The 20651-nt window shown below is 39.2% G+C and overlaps 1 protein-coding gene across 1 annotated transcript; it reads left to right on the forward strand.

The window, feature by feature from the left end:
• The first annotated feature begins 17575 nt into the window (after positions 1–17575).
• On the forward strand, positions 17576–18543 carry SPRY3 (sprouty RTK signaling antagonist 3). Its single transcript, XM_068534117.1, has one exon. The coding sequence runs from the start codon at positions 17576–17578 to the stop codon at positions 18440–18442; it is 867 nt and encodes a 288-aa protein (XP_068390218.1). The 3' UTR covers positions 18443–18543.
• The last annotated feature ends 2108 nt before the right edge of the window (positions 18544–20651 follow it).

The raw sequence follows: 20651 nt of genomic DNA on the forward strand, positions 1-20651 counted from the left end.
AGATTATATGCATAGTGCAGTTATTTATTAAAAGAAGTTTGGAAAACCAGTCTTGAGGCTCACTTTCCAGAAACAGTTGCCCAGGACAAATGCCACAGAACTGGCCTGATAAGAAAAACTGTTGCTCCTGAATTAGATGCCAAGAAATTGTCTACTGCAACAGCTACTGCTGCCAGCACTGATGCTACTACTTTATTAAGAGCTTGACCTTGCAATCTCTGTCATCCTTCAAAGCCGAGTTCCTTCACTACTACCTATTCCAGCAAAACAGAAACCATACAATACCACTTTATGCATGTCTTCAATTCCAAATCAAAGTCTCATATCAGGGCATCTGATTGGTAGGACCTGTCATATTCCTACATCTTAGTTTCAACACAGACTAGAAGTTTGAGTTTTGACTTCTACATTTGAGATGTAAGAATTTCCCAAATATAGAAAGGATATTCATGATATGTTGGTCAGACACAAATATAACAAACATCTAGTACGGAGGTTTTAGAAATTAAAAACATACTTGCCAAAAATTTACTCATTACTAAAGGGGTGACTAGCAGTATGCATGCAACTAAAACCAGAATTACTTAGTTGAAGATTGAACACAGAGACTCTCCCAGAATGCAACACAAAAACCAAAGAAAAGATAAGAAAAATGAAGAGACATGCATATCTTTATGAGAATTCCAATATCTATTGAATGAGAGTTTCAGAAAGGAAAGGAAGGGGAGGGAAGAGAAGGAAGAGACAAAGACAGAGACAGAGAGATAGAAAGAAGAAAAAAAGAGAGAGAAGGAGGGAGGGAGGGAAGAAGGGAGGAATGGAGGGACAGGGAAGAGGAAGGAATCAAAGAAATACTGGACAAAAATTTCCTTAAACTGAAGAATGACTTAAGTCTTCAGATTTAGAGACCCCACCAAGTCTCAAGCCGGAATAATGGGAAGAATGACATGTGCCTAGATAGATTTTAGTAAAAAATTTAAACTCTAAAGCCAAAGAAAATATCTTCTCTCAGGCACTTTTGTGCAGTGCCTAAGTTACACATTCTTATGAGTTAGCTCTGCTGGATCGCTAACTCATCCCCACACCAAAATAAACTCAAATGGATCAAAAATATATCAAAAAGTATAAAATCATCAAAATATAAGATGTATTAGAAGAAAACATGGGGAGATGTGGCACAAAACCTAGATGTCATAATCCTTTAATGGAAAAGATTGATCAGTTTGACTACATAAAAATTTAAAACATTTGCCCATTTTTTTGATTGGGTTGTTTGTTTTTTTGATATTAAGCTGCGTGAGCTGTTTATATATTTTGGAGATTAATCCTTTGTCAATTGCTTCATTTGCAAATATTTTCTCCCATTCTGAGGGTTGTCTTTTCTCCCATTCTGAGGGTTGTCATTTTGTTTATGGTTTCCTATGCTGTGCTTTTAAGTTTAATTAGGTCCCATTTGTTAATTTTTGTTTTTATTTTCATTATTCTAGGAGGTTTGAAGTATTATAAATGAAGTTAAAAGGCCAATGGCAAACTGATAAAAAATATAATACATAAAAAATATCATGTTTATACCAGAGATCATGCCTTAATATTTATATTAATATTGATATTTAAATGTATATATCAAATTCTTACAGGTCCAGAACAAAAAAAAACTCAATAGGAAAATGGACAAAGAACATGAAAATACTGTTCTCAAAATGAGACATATAAGTAGCCAACATTTACGTGAAAAAATGTTGAATCTCACTCATATTTTAAAAACCCAAGATTTTTACTTTTCAGGTGGAAAAAGGTTGAGAAATTTGATAATATGCTAAGAATGTGAGAAAATGAGTATTCTTCTAAACTCTTGGTGGCAGTGTAAGTTGGTGCATATTTTTTGGAGAACTATTTGGTAATACTGAATATTAAGCAAAATTAAAATACATGTATTCTTTGTCCCTGCATTTTTACTTTAGAAATTTATCTTACAGATAGACTAGCACAAATATACAAAAATATATGTAAAAGATGTTTATTGCAGCATTGTTTGTAATACAAAAAACCTGAAAACATTCTAAATGTCCATCAGTCAGAGATTAGACTTAGGCACTCTGGCAAAGTGAAAAGGCTTACATGACAGAATTCTATTTTCATGAGGACTAAAGAGTCTCCCAAATGTATTCTTTTTTAAAAAAAAAAAAAACAAAACAGCTTTACTGAGATATAATTCACACAATAAAATCCACCCATTTAAAGTGAAAAATTCAATTGTTTGCAGTATATTCATAGAGTTGTGCAACCATCATTAACTAATACCAGAACTTTTCCATCACCCCAAAAAGAAACTCATTAGCAGTCACTTCCCATTTCCCCCTCTCCCCAGCCCCTGAATTCATTAATCTGCCTTCTGTCTTTATAGAATTTCCTATTCTGGAAATTTCATATAAATGGAATCATACAATATGTGGCCTTTTGCATGTGGCTTCTTTCACTTATTGTGATGTTTTCAAGGTTCATCCACGTGGTAGCATGAATCAGTACTTTATTCCTTTCCATGGCTGAATAATATTCTATTGTGTGGATAGACAACATTTTATTTATCCAGTCATTAGATTGATGGACATTTATGTTGTTTCTACCTTTTGGCTATTCTGAATAATGCTGCTGTGGATACTTTTATACAGGTTTCTGTGTGGCGCTATGTTTTCAACTCTTGCCATATCAGTTGATAACTTCATGTTTAACATTTTGAGGAACTTTCAAACTGTTTTCCAGAGTGGCTGTATCATTTTTACAATATCACCAGCAGTGTGTGAGGCTTCCAATTTCTCCATATCATTGTCAGCACTTCTTACTGTCTGTTGTTTTGACTTTAGCCATTCTAGTGGGTATGAAGTGGTATCTGTGTTTTGCTTTGCATTTTCCTAATAACTAATGACGTTGAGCATCATTTCATGCAGACATTGACCATTGGTATGTCTTCTTTGGAGAAATGTCTATTCAAATCCTTTGCCCATTTTCAAGTCAGTTATTTGTTTCTGTTTCTGTTGTTGAGTTGAAAGCTTTTTTTATCTTCTGTAGATACAAGTTCCTTATCAGATATATGATTTGTGAACATTTTTCTCCCATCACGTGGCTTGTATTTTCACTTTCTTGCTGACATGTTTAGTAGCAAAAAAGATTTTGATTCTGAGGAAGTGCAGTTTATTTTTTATTTTGTCATTTGTGCTTTTGTTATTGTATCTAGGAAGGCTTTGCTTAATCCAAGGTCACAAAGATTTATTCCTATGCTTTCTTCTAAGAATTTTGTAGTTTTAGCTCATACAATGGGTCTGTGGTCCATTTTGAGTTAACTTGCATATATGGTTTGAAGTAGAGGTCCTACTTCTTTTGCATGTAGCTATCCAGTTGTGTCAGCACCATTTGTTGAAAAGACTATTCTTTCACCCATTAAATTGTCCTGACAATGGACCATAAATGTAAAAGGTTTATTTCTGGACTCTCAATTCTGTTGCATTGATATATATATATATAGGAAAAACCCGAACGAACTTTTTGGCCAGCCCAATATATATATATCCTTATGCCACTACCACATTATCTTGATTACTGTAGTGTTGTGGTAAGTTTTGAAATCAGAAAGATTGAGTAGTCCTATTTTGCTCTTTCTTTTCAAGATTGTTTTAGCTATTCTGTGCCCCTTGCATTTCCATATAAAATTTAGGATTAGCTCATTGATTTCTGCAAAAAATCCAACTAGGGTTTTGACAGGGACTGTGTTGAGTCTGTAGATTACTTTGGGGAGTATTGCCATCTTAACAATACTAAGTCTTCTGATCCATGAGCATGGAATGTGTTTCCATTTATTTAGGTCTTCTTTAGTTTCTTTCAACAATATTTTGTACTTTTCAGTGTACAAGTTTTATACTTCTTTTGTTAAATTTAATGCTAAGTATTTCATCTTTTATGATACTTTTGTAAATGAAATTGTTTTCTTAATTTCATTTTCAGGTTGTTCATAGCTAGTGTGCAGAAATACAATTTATTTTTGTATATTGACCTTATACACTGCCATCTAATTGACTATGTGTGTGTGTTTGTGTGTGTGTGTGTATTTTAGACAGAGAAGTTGCTCAGGAAGTTTGTTACAAATAATAATCATGGGCTATTGGGTAACAGCAGTGGAGAAAAAGTCATTTGTATTGTTGAGTGGTAATTCATTGTATGGATATAACCACTCCACCTCTTATCCCCTGTAATGAGTGCAGAATTTGTAATATATCCGTAAAAATTGTTTGGGTCCTGATGAACTCACATTCTAACTGGAGGGTAAAGAGATTATCAGTGCCTAAAACTCAGAATCATAATTCAAAACATGCAGAAAAATGAAAGCGAAATCCTTTCCCATTCTTTCATGTTTTACTCCAGTTTCTCTGAATTCCTTCACATTTTGCTTTAGTAAAAGCAAAAGTTAACGAGGGTACAGTCTTCTTGGTCAGCCGAAAGCTATTTTCGATGCAGTTACCCTTCCCATTGTAACTTCCCCTGTAACTGCTCCCTCGTTAGATGACATACCTACATTTACCTCTCTTGGCCTCCGTTGCCCCATACAAAAATGGGATGATTTTAGTGCCTTACTTGTGGGATTTTTATAAGGATTATATGTATAAAGTATTTAGAATTATACACTGTTAATGAGCAATAAATGCTGCCATGTCCTTAATATTACATGTCAGTCAGTTGGCACATAAGGAAAGAGACATAGCTATCTCCAGCCTGTGAAGATTTAAAAATAAGCAAAGTATCTCATTTTAGGCTTGGGACATCTGCATTCTCTTGACCTATCGGGGGAGGGGGTTCCTAAGAGATTTTCTTTTTAAAAATTGGAGACATCAAGAGGAAAGTGCCCAGAGGAGATAGTGAAGAATACCAAGAAAGCAGAGAAGAGAAATCGGAAAGAAAAGAAAGTTAGGAGAAGAAACCAAGGAAGCCAAGAAGAAAGTAGGTGGTTGGCAAGAGGGGGTATAACAAGAATAAAGTTCATAAAGGCAGGAGAGAGAGAGAGAGAGGGAGACAGAAAGAGAGAGAGGGAAAGAGAGAGAGGGAGAGAGATGGAGGGAGGGGAGAGAGAGAGAGATCTTGTAATACAGAGCTAAGAGCTTTATTGAAGTTTAACAGAAAAGAAATCCTTGTTTGAAAGGAAGAGACTGGCTATATTTAGTACTGGGTAGGATGTCAGTTCTGAAAATAAACTGCTCCCAGAACCAAATGTAATCCTCTGTGGTGTTGTCACCTGCAGCAGGCTGGCCACCCTGGAACGTGGACACATCACCTACTTCAGAGCTCCTGACAATCACAAGGACTTGCCCCACTTTGTCCCTTTACCCCATTCCTAAGTTTTAAAACGTCTGATTAATGTGGAGAAAAAAAGTTACATAGCTGAAGAAAGTGAAGTGTATGTTGGTATATACGTGGAGCAGTGAAGTGTCCTGCTAAGTAAATACCAGAATATATATATGTCAATGAAAGAGACTTTCCATAACCACCATACATAAAATAGCAAACACCCTTACCCTCAATTACATTTGATGGATAAAGGAAAATGATGGGTGGAGTTGTCTGATAGGCTGTTGGATATATGGGTGTAGAGTTCAGCTGGGAAGTCTGGACCAGAGATGTAGACTTGAGAGTTTCCGTCAAGGACCATGTGGGACTTTTTGAAAATGCAGATTCTCTGGATCTCACCCAAGATCTCTTGAATAAGAATCTCTGGAGGTGAGGCTTATTTCTATTCCTGATTCATATCCACTTTTAAGCTCAAAACCCATGTATAATATTGCCTAGATTACCATTTAGATATTACATGGGCACCTCATTAGATATGGCACAATCAGCATGCCATATCTAATGAGTCACCAAGTCCTATTTATTCTACATTCTACCTATCATGCACTTGTCTTCATCTATACTGTCCCTACCTGGATTCAGGGCACAATCATGTCTTATCTGATTTAGTGACAGACTGTATTGCAGTTTATCTGTTTACATGTCCATTTACTCTACTAGACTGTGAGTAATGAGAGGATAAGACCACTAATTTGTTCATTCAACCAGTATGTATTGAGGGCCTACTACATGGCATATTGTGTCACTTTCATCTCTGTGTCTTTCCCATCAAGTATATTGCCTAACATTAAGTAGGTGCTCAGTATGCTTGTTTTATTGGATTACATTGAAACTTACTATGTTATAGATGAGAAAATAGGGCCTAGAGATGAAAAATGACCTGCCAAAGCCACACAGCAGGTTAGAATACTGGAGTTTACATTTCCTTACTCTTAGTCCAGTTTTGTTTCCTCAGGACCACATTGTCTCTCCCTCCTACCTCTCCATACTCTCGCAGGTTATTTTTCTCTCTCTGACTTTTCTGTACCATTCTCTCATGGCGATATTGCTCCTATACTTGTTTGCCAGCTTCTGTGGAAAAGAAAATAATCATGACCATCCTATAGGCTTCTTGGTTAAGAATCTCTATTTGCTTGGCATTGCTTGATTTATTCTGGCATCTTCACTGCTGAATCAGGATGAACATAGGTCAGCTTTTCATCTGGCTCCTCTTGACTCCAGTAGAGTATGGATAGAGCTGGCTTCATACTGGAACTTGTAAGCTCTCAACAGGTTTGGGCTGTATTCTGGGAAAAACAGAATGAGGAAAGACTTTCAAAATTTGTGCAGAGTAGGTGTTTTATGCAGACAAAGTAAGAGAGAATGTGTTATAATTATAAGCTGAGAGAACTTATTTGATTGGGTTTATGGATGAAGACTCTGATAATGATTACTTTAGACACTGTATTGGACTATCATACCAAGCTTTTTTTATGTATTATGTATTTCACTTGCTACAATTTAATAAAACCTAAATAAGCTCAGTACATTCTAGGAATATGAATAAAATATGTGGGTGGTACCTTCTAGAGAAAATTTCTGCTCTGAACTTCTTCAGGCTATGAGTGTAGGGGACCCTCTTAGAACAGCTTATAGACATGTGGTTTTCCCATCTTTGTATCTTTGTTCATTCTGTTATCTCTGCTTGCAATGGTTTTTATTCATTCTCTTATTTATAAAATATTTTCTGAGCATCTACTCTATGCCAGACACTATGCTGAGTTTGGGAGATTCGGTGACAGTTCTTTATGCAGGCCATCCTCTTGGCTTTTGCACATGCTATTCCCTCTGGCTGTAATGTCCTTCTCATCCTTCAAATTCGTATTTAAACATTACCTATTTTAGGGAGCATTCCACAACCCCCTCAATACTGGATTACGTGTATTTCTTCTCTGCTCCCTTCCATAGCACTTATCATCCTTTATTACATTTGTGTATTTGATATGTTTCCTCCTAAGTTACGAGCCACTTGAGAGTAGGGATTCATTTATTAATATATATTAATTAATAATATATGATTATTATATATAGCTTAATATCTATATTAATAATATATAATTAATTCATTTATTTTATATATTAATTTATTACTATATATCTTTACTATGTGGCCCTATATTAAGGTAACAATGGAAACAACTGAGATTATTCAACCTTCTCACCTCTTAAGATGATACCCGTCAAAAATAATAATCATGTTAATGATCATTCATTCGTTCAACAATGCCTGCTATGAGCCACTCACTATCTAAGTGCTGGTCATTCAACAACTAAATTTCCTTCTCTCATGGACTTGTCATTCAAGTAGTAGGGAGAGATGTTTACTCTGTGCCAGATACTGTTCTAAGCATTTTACATGTTTTAATCCATTTAATTCTCACAACAACCCTACGAGGTATATTGATAAATTGTACTGATTTTACAGTGAGAAACCGAGGCCCAAAGTGATTAAGTAACTTGGCCAAGGTTATACAACTGGCGAGTTGCAGACCTGATATTTGACTCAGGTCAACTCACTCCAGAACTTACACTCTTAACCACAGAACCCTTTTCTCATCTGCAAATCCCTTCAAGGATTTTTGCTCTAACTATTCTAAATTACTTAATATGCCTGAATAGTCCATGTTGTTATATATTCCCTTGCCTTTGAATATCTTGTTCACTCTTCCTGAAATGCCTCCCTAACCTATATCCTTTAGACCTTAGCCTAGAAGTCACTTGTTCTAGGAAAAACCTTGCTTAATCACCTCTCTCCCCAAAAGACCAGTTTAGGTATCTGTCCTCTTCTTTATCATCCTTCATTATAATTTACTGTCTCCCATTCTAGAAAGTGATTTCTAGAAATTTTATTTGTGCTTTAGGCTGTTATGTTTCTAAAAGACTACTTGCAATTTCATGATTTTTGATAGGATATCAGGATAGTACAATTATATACAGAAATTGATGTTGAGACATTACAAAATTCACTATATGATACCTGACAACTTGTTTCACAAACTTGTTAGATTCAGTGTATTTCAGAAAATATGCTTTCTTAACTCTTTAGTTAATGGTGTGCTTGTTAGGAAATACATTTTGACAGATTCATTGAGTTGTCCAAGATCATACAGCTAGTTAGTGAGAGTGTTGGGCGCAGAAGTGAACACAGGTCTGCTGTTTCCCAATCCCAGGCCTTTTTTCTTTTTATAGGCACCTTGCTGACATTAATTCAATTCCAATTAAATTTGGAGATACTGTCTCAGCACAGATCAACCCATCTCTTCTAAAAGCCAGTGATTTCCAAACAAGAAATGAGTAACCTTAAAGGACACCAGAAAAATCACTCTTCCCTCCAAATATTGTCCCTACTACTATGTTTTAGAAATGTCTAAATTATAGTTTTATAGTGAATTAATCACATCATTCCACACTTTATAGCAACTAGTTGTTCAGATTATTTGTAACATGACAGTTAACTCAAAAAAGCTTTTGAAAGAAGGGAGAGTATATGTAACAGAATATACTGAATAAGGAGGACAGGACATAGTTGAAAGTGTTTGTAGAAATAAATTAGGGGATCAGTGAAAACTATCATAGGGCTTTAGAACATAAAGGAGTCTTAGTCAGGGAAGGATTTACAGAGAAATTAGGACCTGACGGTAGAAACTGAATAAATATATGTAATTCATGTGGAGGATACATATGGAAAGCTGGACTGATAGCCATGTGCTATTGGTATCTGAAAAGAGTGAAACATTCAACTTATGTTGAGGAGAGAAGTGGAATGTATATAGTTGGAGAACAACTTGATTGACAGGCAAAGTAATTTAGACTTAGTGCTGTAGGAATTAGAAATAAGTTTTTGAACAAAGGAATGAAGTGTGAAAATAAGCCACATTTAAGGAAGGTATATATTTGGTGCATATCTGTTCAAATTTAAAGCTGGACTTAAAAAAAATAAAAGGATTCAAATTAAAATCATCTCTTCCTTCTCCTACAGGCTACATTAGAGTGAGAACAATTTCTTAATACTCATATCTACTGTTCTTTGAGCACTTCCTATATGCCAGACACATGATAAAACTTTTAAATGCAAGACCTTATTTAACGTATGAGAAATAGCACAATCCTGTGAAGTAGGTACTATTGCTACCTCCACTTTAAAGATGAAGAAACAGGATCCCGAGAGGTGAATTGATTTTCCCAAAGTCAGATAGCTCACAAATTGAGGAGCAAAAATGTGAACCCTGATCTGTTTGACCTGAATCTAGTTAGTACAACTATTGCACATAGCTGACATGCGACAAATACCTGTTGAATAAATGGGTGAATGAATATATCAGTAAATCTATCCTCTTCTGCAGATGAACCTACATATTAGCTTTAATGGTTTTCATGATCTTGATAAGCTTAGGTCAGTGTTAAAAGTAAGGAAGAGGTTTGAGCTACAAAAGAGAAGAATTTACATAGGAAAATCTCTTGACTGGAATTTCTGATTGCGTAGAGATATGGTTTTGGTTAGAAATTATGTGTATATATATATATATATATATGTACACACAAACACACAGATGTACATGTACGTATGTATGTGTATGTGAGTGTGTGTGTAAACACGTGCATACATACACATCAGCAGAACAGTTTGGAGCACCTTTGACACACACGTACATGCACATGCAGACCCACACGCTTTCTTTTGTTTTCTTAACCCTCCTGAAAGGGTGTAAATAATAGAATGTCAGAGCTAGAAGGGACTTTAGCAATTGCCCAATCAGATGCCCTCATGTGAATGTAGAGATTGAGGCACTAGAGGGAAAGTAAATTGCAAAGGTCACACAAGGAGTTAGAGTAGATTAAGAATTTGAGTTTCCTAACTCACAGGTTTGTTTTACTTTGAACTGTCACCATTTACCGGCTCAGTTTTATAGATGGGGTAACCAAAGTATCCTAAGAATGTTGATGGTCAAGCTCCTGCTACTTGTCCATTGAAGCAGGACTTGAAATCAGATCTCTTTTATTTTAAATATGAGGCTTGTTTTCATTCAAGTGCTTCTGTCTGGATGCCCAGAAGGAAGACCTTTTCCTATTGAATTAAATAGTGGACTGAAGATAATTTCCAGAAAGCTTTGTCCTTCACTTTAAGAGAAAATGGCCAAAGCTGCTTTATTTTCAGAAGGCTGGCGGTCCCAAGGAGGCTCCATGAAGGCAGGGATTTTGTCTTCCTGACTGAATCCACAATACCTAGCACAAAAGAAGGCACTCAAAAGTATTTGTTGAATATATAACATACTAAACCCACAAAGGGAAAGTAATGGTTCCCCAATGGATGATGGATGGATAATCATTATTAGTGCTGAAAAAATGGGAATGACTGTAGAAAAGAGGAGGGAGAAACCCTTAAACAAAGGAGAAGCTCTGTGTCTCTTTAGCTGATTGAAGCTGCAATCACTCAGCAAGGGCTGAGTGGCTTGGTAGGACTGCGATTGGCAGAGATATTTAAATGAGGCCTCCTTAAAATTGTTACTCTCCACCCCACCCCCACTCCTCTTTAAATTCTGTTTCAGTCATTACCCAGGGACCGGATACAGAGATTCCTATGGGGAGTTCTAATGGGTCGATTCAATTTCAACGGGATGACGCCACTTAGCCAAGCATTAAGAGCTGTAGCTCCGGGAAAGCAAACGAGGCGGGGGGAGAAAGAGAGGCAGAAAGAGAGACTGTAGCAAGGAGCAATAAATCCCTTCCCTCCCCTATAACCCATTCACAAGACCTCTAGAAAACATCTACATTCACAAAACAGCTGGCTAGCTGAGCTGAACACACTGCAATCTCATCCCCCTTCCTCCCGCCCCCCCCCACCCCGCCGCCCGCTCTCTGCAGATTATATACCAACACACCCTAAGCTATATAAATAATCACACACTAGCGGTATCTATTGCTCTATTGAGATACCCTGTGTCTACAACTGCAGTTTCTGCTGCTTCGGTTCATCTGTCAGATTGGAGGAGGTGGGAGGAGGGAAGGGGGAGGGGAAGAGAAGGGGAAGGAAAACGCTGGAGGAGGGGAAAAAGAAGGAGGAGGAGAAGGGGGAGGAGAAAGAGGCGGAGGAGGAGGGGGAGGAGAAATAGGAGAAGGAGGAGGAGAAAGAAGAGGAGGAGGAGGAGGCGAACAACTTACCCTGCTGAGCTTTCTTTGGGGAATACGTGCATCAAGGTTTAGATCTGCATGTAAAATCCATACAAAGTATCTGCCACTACAAGTCCGACTCTCCTCCCCACCCCGTTTGTTTTTTTTTTCTTTTCCTTTTCTCTGCTGTCAGAAAGACTGAAACAGAACTATCTCTGTTTCTGGCTCCACTGCCAGTGAAGGAGTTTTCATTCAGACTTTCCGAAGAGAGGTGGAGAAACCTAAAGACTCAGGAGAAGAAGAGGTCCTTTGAGCCAGATGGGGCATTAGTTCTTCTGCTTTTCTCAGTATGGATAAGCCCTTTCTTCAAGGTAAGCTTAGAGATTAGCTCCTAAAGACCTCAGAATTCTTTCTATGAAATGCACAGATTGCCATTCATTCCAGTCATCGTGTGTGTGTGTGTGTGTGTGTGTGTGTGTGTGTGTTTGAGAGCGCGCGCGTGTCTGTGCACGCGCACAAGCGCAAGCGCATGGGTAGAATAAAATGAAAACCGTTTAACTGAGATTTAAATGAATCAGCTCTTGCAGAAAACTATCCGTATCGGAAATTTCTAAATCAAAGGGGAACTTCAAAATAACTTTTGTAGCCAAATGTCAATGTAATTTCTAGCCTGTTGACCTTTAAATGAATTTTGGTGCTTGCCTAAGCCCCTTATAGCGCAGCCTAACCACCCAAGCTGAGAACGTAGGGAGAGCCCGTGCTGAGGCCAGTCTGGCTGCCCAGCGGGCATCCTGTCAGTGTAGGGCTAGTCCGCTATTGGCTCACAAGTCTGGGCTGTGCATCGTTCAGATTTCATCACATCACCTTGCCCTGGGTAGAAATGGCGCAAGCTGACACGGCATAACCCCCTACTTACATTGAGTCAGAGCAATGATTTAGAAATCTCTGGATCCATGCCTGGGTGTGTGTGCACATGTCTCTGTGTGGCATATGGAAATTTTGTCAAAAGTGAGAACCTGTGAGCATGTCTAGTTAGCCAATAGACATCTGATAGGACCTAGGGCAGTGGTTTACACTCCCTTCCATTCGTGTAATTATAGTTACCACTCGCCTCTGTATGCTGCAAACCATGTTGGATGAACAGAAAACAGACCTTGACCTCTTAGACAGAAAATCTATTTTGAAATGCAAACCATTGTTGCTTTTCTGGGTACATTAAAACCTCACTGTAACATAATGTGCTATCACATGAATTTGGATATACCAGGTGTTAAGTGATGTTCCCAGCAAGTCAGCTGCATACATACATACAAAGAAGGCACAGGCTAGCTTTTTATCCACAAGGAAGTGTTAATCTTGTTCCCTAAACCTCTAAATAAACATTTCTAAGATTTTATTGTAACATTGTATACATTTTGGCTTTTTTGTTCTGTTTTTAGGTCTCTCTAGCTGAGAAACAATCTAGTTAGTGATCTGAGTGACTTGGATTCAGAGTTGAGAAGTTGAGTTGTGAGGAAGTAAGGAACCTGAAGGAAAGGACACCAATTCTTCATGAAAGACTTTTGAGGCAGAGGAACGCAACCAACAAACCCAGCATAAAAACTTAGAGCATAAGGACAAGAAGGGGATTTAAAAACCTTCCTTTCATACCCCCCTCATTTTGCAGATGAAGAAATGGGCCTGGAACAGAAGTCACTTGCCCACAGTCACACAGAACTTAAGTTTCCTGTCTCTTATAAAAGGATTTGGGGTTTAAAGAAAGATTCCTACTTCTTAAATGAACAACTAGCATTTTCTTCAGGATTAGAAGTATGTGAATTCATTTGATATTACAATTTTTCCTTGTATTGCTCATTACTAAAAACACCTATGTCTTTAAAAATGCAAGCTCTTAAAACTACAAGACTCTCTGGTTTGAAATAAACTGCTGTTGAGTCTTAATGAAACTATGAAGGTAATGAATAGGACTAGGGTAGCAAAGTGACAAGTTAAGAGTTAAATGTGGTGAGAACCTGGCAGCTCCAACAAGATGTATGTGGTAGGACGGAGGCCCAGTCAGTGGCTGAGAGGTTAGTAATGTAAACTATATACAACTTGGTATTTGTAAGGGGGGGAGTGCTTTGATAGAGATGCAAATGCTTTTGCACAGAGAGGGATTTTTAGAGGGCAGACTTTGGAACAGTAGAACTAAGAAAACACATAAAGCCATAGCAGAAACCCCCCCTATGTTTGCTTTCAGTTATTCTGAGAACGAGTGTATATAACAGCAGAGCACAGAAGAAAGCAACACACCCCAGAGCCGTTACACAGAAAGGTACAAAACAGCATTGAACCCATGGGACTAGGAGAAAACAGGAGCCAGGCTCTCCTTCTCTTCTCCTCTCTTCTTTGAAATCAAGATTGAGTCATACTGTATCAGAAAGGATTTATCACAAAAATCAGAACACTCTTAAGGTGTTAGCATAGAAGGGCTTTAGATAGGAAAGTTTTCAACTTTAGTCTCAACATGGCAGATTTTAGGTTCCAGGGAGAAAATACATTTTTCTTTCATTAACAAACAGCATTTCTTGAATGGATTTACCTTTCTAGTCCCTAAGTTGGCATAAGAAAAGAAATTTCTGTTTAGGTTGAACACAGCAAATGTCAGGGCTACAGAAAAACTGTTGAGAAAGCTATGAGCACCTGGCCAGAGGGACTGAGATGGGAGTGGGTTTACAATGCATCATTCATTACTGCACAGGCACTACGTGACAGAAATCACTAGATCCCATCAATGTGCAGCCAAGACTTGCAATCACCTTGGCTCCTATGTAATAATATATGATATGTATATTCTCCCTCTCTCACTTAATAGAATTCTTAATAGAATTGACCAGCAGCACAGTCAGTTTCTTAACTGTTGCTGTTCACAGTGAATGGCCCTTTAATGAGTGGATTTCTGAATCATAAACACGCTTGCAGTAGTAGTTTTTCGTCTAATCTATGTGCTGCAGCAGTCTCTTGTCTATTTGTTTCTCAACTTTTTTTCCCCTCTTACCTTCCCCTACAGTATCTATTTCAGTTCATCCTGTTAGCCAGATCGGAGTCAGCACATCCGGAATGGCAAACAATTTATTGTCATTCAATCCTGTTTTATCCTACTCAACACCCTGATTTTACCCAGGTCCTACTGCCCACCGTATTGCAGATCTTCCACAGTCCATTCTAGTAAAGATTTTACAGGGCAGGAAGAAACCTTCTGAGTTCATCCTGTTAATCCCCTTACCTGTAAGCAAGACAGTAGTACTTCATCCTCCCAGACTGATGCCCAAAGCCTCCTTTAATTGTCAAAGCATCTCAACTCTTCAGTCTTGGCAGCAGTCTAATCAATATCCAAATACACCTTCTCAACCTAAACACCATATACCCTTCTGCTGCCAAGACAGGATCCCCTCGTGGCTCTGAGTTATTTGTATTATGACCTAGATTCCTCCAAGCATAGCTTTCAACCTTCTGGGCAAGTCCCTGAGATATCTAGTGACATCCTTGGGATCCCATATGATTATCTCCTGTAACATTAAGACCTAGTATGCCTTCCTTTGAGTCATTGATCCTTCGAATTTCCAGTATGTTTGAATCTAGTTTCCTTTGGGAAATCAGTGAGTCTAAAATGCATCTAGCATGTATGTTATTGTTTTTACAGTGTAAATGACTTGAAGAGCTCCACACATTATTTATCTGATCAATGGGGAATAAATTCATTTCTTATAAAATTATCAAAAGATTCTTCCCAATCCAAAGCTCCTACATCCACATACCCTGCCAGCCAGCTGAACAATGTGTCCTTGTTTGTTTGGGTGTTCAGATGAAAACTACCTGTTTCTTTCTAATGCTGGGAATATGAGTCTTAACAAAGATACAGCAAAGGTAGAGGTGTAAGGCTTCAGGGGATTGTGAGTGCAAGTAGATAAAAGAGACAAACATGTTGCTTTTGAACGCCCAAGTAAACAAGGGCATGTTGCCCAGTTTACCCTCAAGGGCTGAAGATGTGGAAGGTATGGACGAAGAGAATTATTTTGTCAAATTGTTTAGTTATATAATTACAGACCATCATAGGGCAGAGTCCCTCAAAATCACCTAGTCCACTCCTATAATTATGTAGATAGCGGAACTGAGGCCCAAACAAAGTAAGTGATTTGCCAAAGGTTACACATTTGAGTCTTAGAATCTCCATAGTCTTTATCTGCATTCTCTTATGCTGCATTAAATAACACTGAAACAAGTAGCTAAAAAGTGAAATTATAGTCAGACTGGTTCTTTGATGTGATGTGCCAGAAAAGTTATTTTTAACCAAATTAAATCTTCTTTTCAAAAAATGAACAGATGTAAATTCAACTAAATCAGTTTGCGTGGGGATATGGCCTCGAAGGGCGATGAGTCTGATCACATTATTAGCCACTGAGTCCTTTATGAACTACGTCTTTTTTTTTTTTTTCTTGCTATTGAACTTTGGGCACATTTCAGTGTCATGTTTGCTTGCTTATGGAAACCTAATCAAGCACTATCCTCTTTCACTTGTTCCTTTCTATTACTCATTCAAGCTTTCCATCCCATACAGTAGTGTGAGTAATCGATCTATTTTGAGGAGGCCTGAAGTCTGATGGATTTCAAATATATACTTTATTCATGCTAGTGTTTCCTAGGTCCTAATGCCCCCACGGTGACTCTTAGATTTTTGTTTAAGTTTCCTTATGCACACCTCTTTTGGCTGTTCAGCTCTTAGGTTTTTGTTTAAGTTTCCTTATGCACACCTCTTTTGGCTGTTCAGTCTTCCAGGTGGTGCAATACAGTAATCTACTGTTGGAAAAATATTTTCCTCATGGTCACTGTTATCAGTACTAGGCTCAATCAAATGCTTCACGGAATGACCACCGAGCTCTTCCTGATTGTGGTACAATGAAGACACAAGTATATATTTTCTAGGTATTCAACTTATCTGAAATTTGGTATAAAAACATTGCTGCTCTTTAAGAAAGCCAGTTTATCGTATAAGGTAAAGATAGAGAAAAGCAGTCCAAGCAGATTCTGCCTCATAAATCCCATCAATATAGACTTGACTTAGGGTGGTAAAAAGTACAATTATAGGTGATATTTGAAATAATTCAGGGCTCATCTTCTGTGGTTCCCCCATCCCCAGGTTATTCCTACGTATACAAAAGTTTGATTCTGAAGCCATGCCGCCATTTAGAAAGAATCACCTCCTCAATAAGTTAAAGCAGCTTATAAAATGAGGAGAACAGCAAGATGATTAGTCTTGACTTTCTTACACCCTTGGGAAGCCTTTTTTCCTGTTATTCTACAGATAGCCTAATTTCTGCCATCTTTGGCTCTGCCGTATCTCTGCTATTATTGCAACTTGCTTGCTTGCCTGTATTCATTGAATCAAGCTTGTCCTTTATCATCTGTTTGTTTATGCTTATAAACTTCACTGAAAGGAAAATTTTGATTGAGAATAAATATATATATATATACGTATATGCAACTTCTCATGGAAGACTTTTGAGGCTTTCTCTTTTACATCAGCGTTGCTTTAGGAAGTGACCTTTGCATTTGAAATTAGGTTCCACTTTTATTAGAATTTTGATGCTGAAGGCCTAGATTTCTTGGTTAGCAAACCTCTGAATGAGCTAACTGCTCCTGTGACCCTAGTCATATGATGGACTACTACAGGTATCCATAATCAGATCTTTGCTCCCAATGTGCTTTATAGTCTGGATGAGATGACCAGACTTGCCTGTAAAGAAGTAGGTGAGGTCAATTACAGAATAAAGGAGTAACATGAAGACTAAAGTGATTTAAGGTAGTGGCGGTGATAGGGCCTGAGGTTTGTTGGTTCCCTGCAAAGTACTCATGCCTGTGTGTTCTCATTTATTGTTTCTATTCCCTCTCTCCTAGGATCTTCTGATGTGCCCTAAGATCCATGTAACTACAAGGGCTCTTTATCACCATAAGTGCCACCCTGACCCAAAACCACTCAGAACTCAAGAATCAAGGCAAAATGGATGCCGCAGTGACAGATGATTTCCAACAAATTCTGCCTATTGAACAGCTGCGCTCTACTCACGCTAGCAATGATTATGTGGACCGTCCTCCAGTCCCCTGTAAACAGGCCCTCTCCAGCCCTTCCCTTATCGTGCAAACCCACAAGTCTGATTGGTCCCTGGCTACCATGCCTACTGCTCTCCCACGCAGTCTCAGCCAGTGCCATCAGTTGCAGCCCCTGCCTCAGCATCTGAGCCAATCTAGCATTGCCAGCTCAATGTCCCATAGCACCACTGCCTCTGATCAAAGGCTCTTGGCCAGCATTACGCCCTCACCTTCAGGCCAGTCCATCATCCGAACCCAGCCTGGAACAGGAGCCCACCCAAAGGCTGATGGTGCCCTGAAGGGAGCAGCTGAGCAACCTGCAGTGCACCCCGGTGAGCACCTCTTCATCTGCGAGGAGTGTGGGCGCTGCAAATGTGTCCTCTGTACGGCAGCTCGCCCGCTCCCCTCCTTCTGGCTGTGCAACCAGCGTTGCCTTTGCTCTGCTGAGAGCCTCCTCGATTATGGCACGTGTCTCTGCTGTGTTAAGGGCCTCTTCTACCACTGTTCTACTGATGACGAAGACAACTGTGCCGACGAGCCCTGCTCCTGTGGGCCTGGCTCTTGCTTCGTCCGCTGGGCAGCCATGAGCCTCATCTCCCTCTTCTTACCCTGCCTGTGCTGCTACCTGCCTACCCGTGGATGCCTCCATCTGTGCCAGCAGGGCTATGATAGTCTTAGGCGACCAGGCTGCCGCTGTAAAAGGCACACCAACACTGTGTGCAGAAAAATCTCTTCTGGTAGTGCGCCCTTCCCCAAGGCCCAGGAGAAGTCTGTATGACCTTCCCACAAAAGGGATCCAGTGCTTTCTCCTTCTAGGCCCCGTCAATAGAGCATAGGCCTCATCTTTGAAGAAGGGGAGGAGGAGTAAAGTAGCCAAAGTTAGGGCTCACCAATTTTGTTCCTGCAGTGTCAGGGGAATGGTCACGTACATCCTGGTGCAGGATGCCTTGTTCTTTCTCACAGTATCTATCCCACTCCTCTTCAGTCTTTTTACACCCACCATCTCAGCCCTTATGGCTGTCATGGCATATTCAGGTGATATATAAGCATGAGATTTGGACACTGAGGGCTGACGGAGCCAGCAACGTGGAGGTTTAGGGGCTCCCCAAATGTAATACCTCTCGATGCAGGCTCTGAGCGTCACTCTGCTTTCCACAATGCCTTTGGAAGCTTTCTTCTTAGATGGTTTTCACAGGTCCACGTGGAACAGTGTTCAGTATTCCAGGGAATCTGACCCCTTCTCCGTTTACCGCCCCTCTGGTCTTTCGTCTTTTTCTCATTTTCTCCTCTTCTTGCATTACTCTGTTCTGTTCTCATTCCCACTTCATTCTCACCCTCCCTACTTTTACTTTTCCTCTCTTTTCTTTCTCTCTCTCTGCTTTCTTCTCCTTCCCTCCCCTTCTCTCAGACTAATCCTTTCTCTGCCTGTATCTCTGTCTTGTTTGGTCTAATCTTTGGCTCCTTCTACCTGTCCCTCTTTCTCTCTCTAACACGTCAAAAAGTGCTGTTTTTCCATAGGTGTTTCCTTTGACGCCAAACTTTGCTATGTTATACTATTTACTAATTTTTATTAAGGGAAATTGATTACTGTAATGAACTTATCACTAGCAATAGTGTGTGTGCACTCATAACCACACTCACCAGTTTATGAGCATACGAGGCAAACTTATTTTACATTTCCAGGTTTAATTAGTTGAAGTTTTACTCCCTTTCCCAATAATCAACTTATAGTACTGACAGATTCCACTAGCATGCTGAGTAGGATAGTAAATCAGGATGCTCATAACTTTGTATGTCTGACCCAAGTGCCAAAGGCAGACGTGCTTTATAGCTAAATGAACAAAGCAAAGGATATTACAGAGGTCTGTTCTCTCCTAGAAGCTAACTGCCTGAGACTGCATGGCTCAGGCCTTAACAATGGACATAAAAAGTCATAAAACTTTAGAGCTGGAAGGAATCTTAACTGTTAATCTAGTTCAATGCCCTTATTTTACAGATGGGAAAACTGAGGCCTGGAAATAGGAAGGGATCTGCCCAAGGCTACACACTGAGTTAATAGAGTTGGGCCTGGCATACAGGTCTTGTGACTCTTGGTTCAGTATTCTCTATTAACAATGACAGAAAGCCATTCCCATTCAATTTTCAGGAATCATGCCAAGCTAGTGTGGTGGTCTTTATGTGGGGCACAGTGGGTAGCTAACTTTCAGGTGTCAAGGCTGCCCCCAGTGGACATCACCTTTGGCTCTGTCACCTTGTAGAAGCTCAAGGGTGCAAAAGAAAAGCTTAAGGAAGCCCCAATCAAGCTGTATCTTCGCCATTGCACCTACCCTTTGCTGCACACTGTGCTTGCTCCTGGCTTTGTCTGCAGTGGCAGTTGCCTGAGAACCTAAATTTCAGCAACAGTGGAAAACCGAGATGAAAGATGTATAATGCAGAGAACTGACTTCTCTTTTAAGAAATACCAAGAGCTTGTGCTGTGAATCCCCTTCAATGGGAAAAGGCTGCAGTGGTGATAGCAGGCTCCTAAGGACTGCTGCTGAAAGACGCAAGAATTAGATACAGTTTCCCTCTGTAAGTGAATCTAAAATTCACTAAAGAATTCAAAGATTGAGGGCACTTGCTTGAAATCAAGGTGCTCCAACTTAGTTTAAGACTTCCAGACTCTAGCTTTATATATCATCATCTCTTTTAAAGTGTGCATGGATATGTATTATAGGGTGGAAAGGTGGGGAGAAATGTATAGTCATACACAGGGGGAAGAAGACGGGAACACCCATGTCCCCTTGTTGGCTATATACTATAGGAATACGTGCCACTCAGTCTTTGTTGGTTCTGAATCTTCCTGAAGTGTACTGACATTTGGGCTGCACAGAGACCCTCACCTTCACTTTCACCTCCTCTTCTAGAATTGCTTTGCTCTATTTTTGTATATATAAATATGTTATGATGATTATTAATAATGTTAATGATATTGCTGCAAATGGTGC

This window comes from Eschrichtius robustus, chromosome X (genome assembly GCF_028021215.1).
Source record: "Eschrichtius robustus isolate mEscRob2 chromosome X, mEscRob2.pri, whole genome shotgun sequence".
In the NCBI taxonomy this organism is placed as follows: domain Eukaryota; kingdom Metazoa; phylum Chordata; class Mammalia; order Artiodactyla; family Eschrichtiidae; genus Eschrichtius; species Eschrichtius robustus.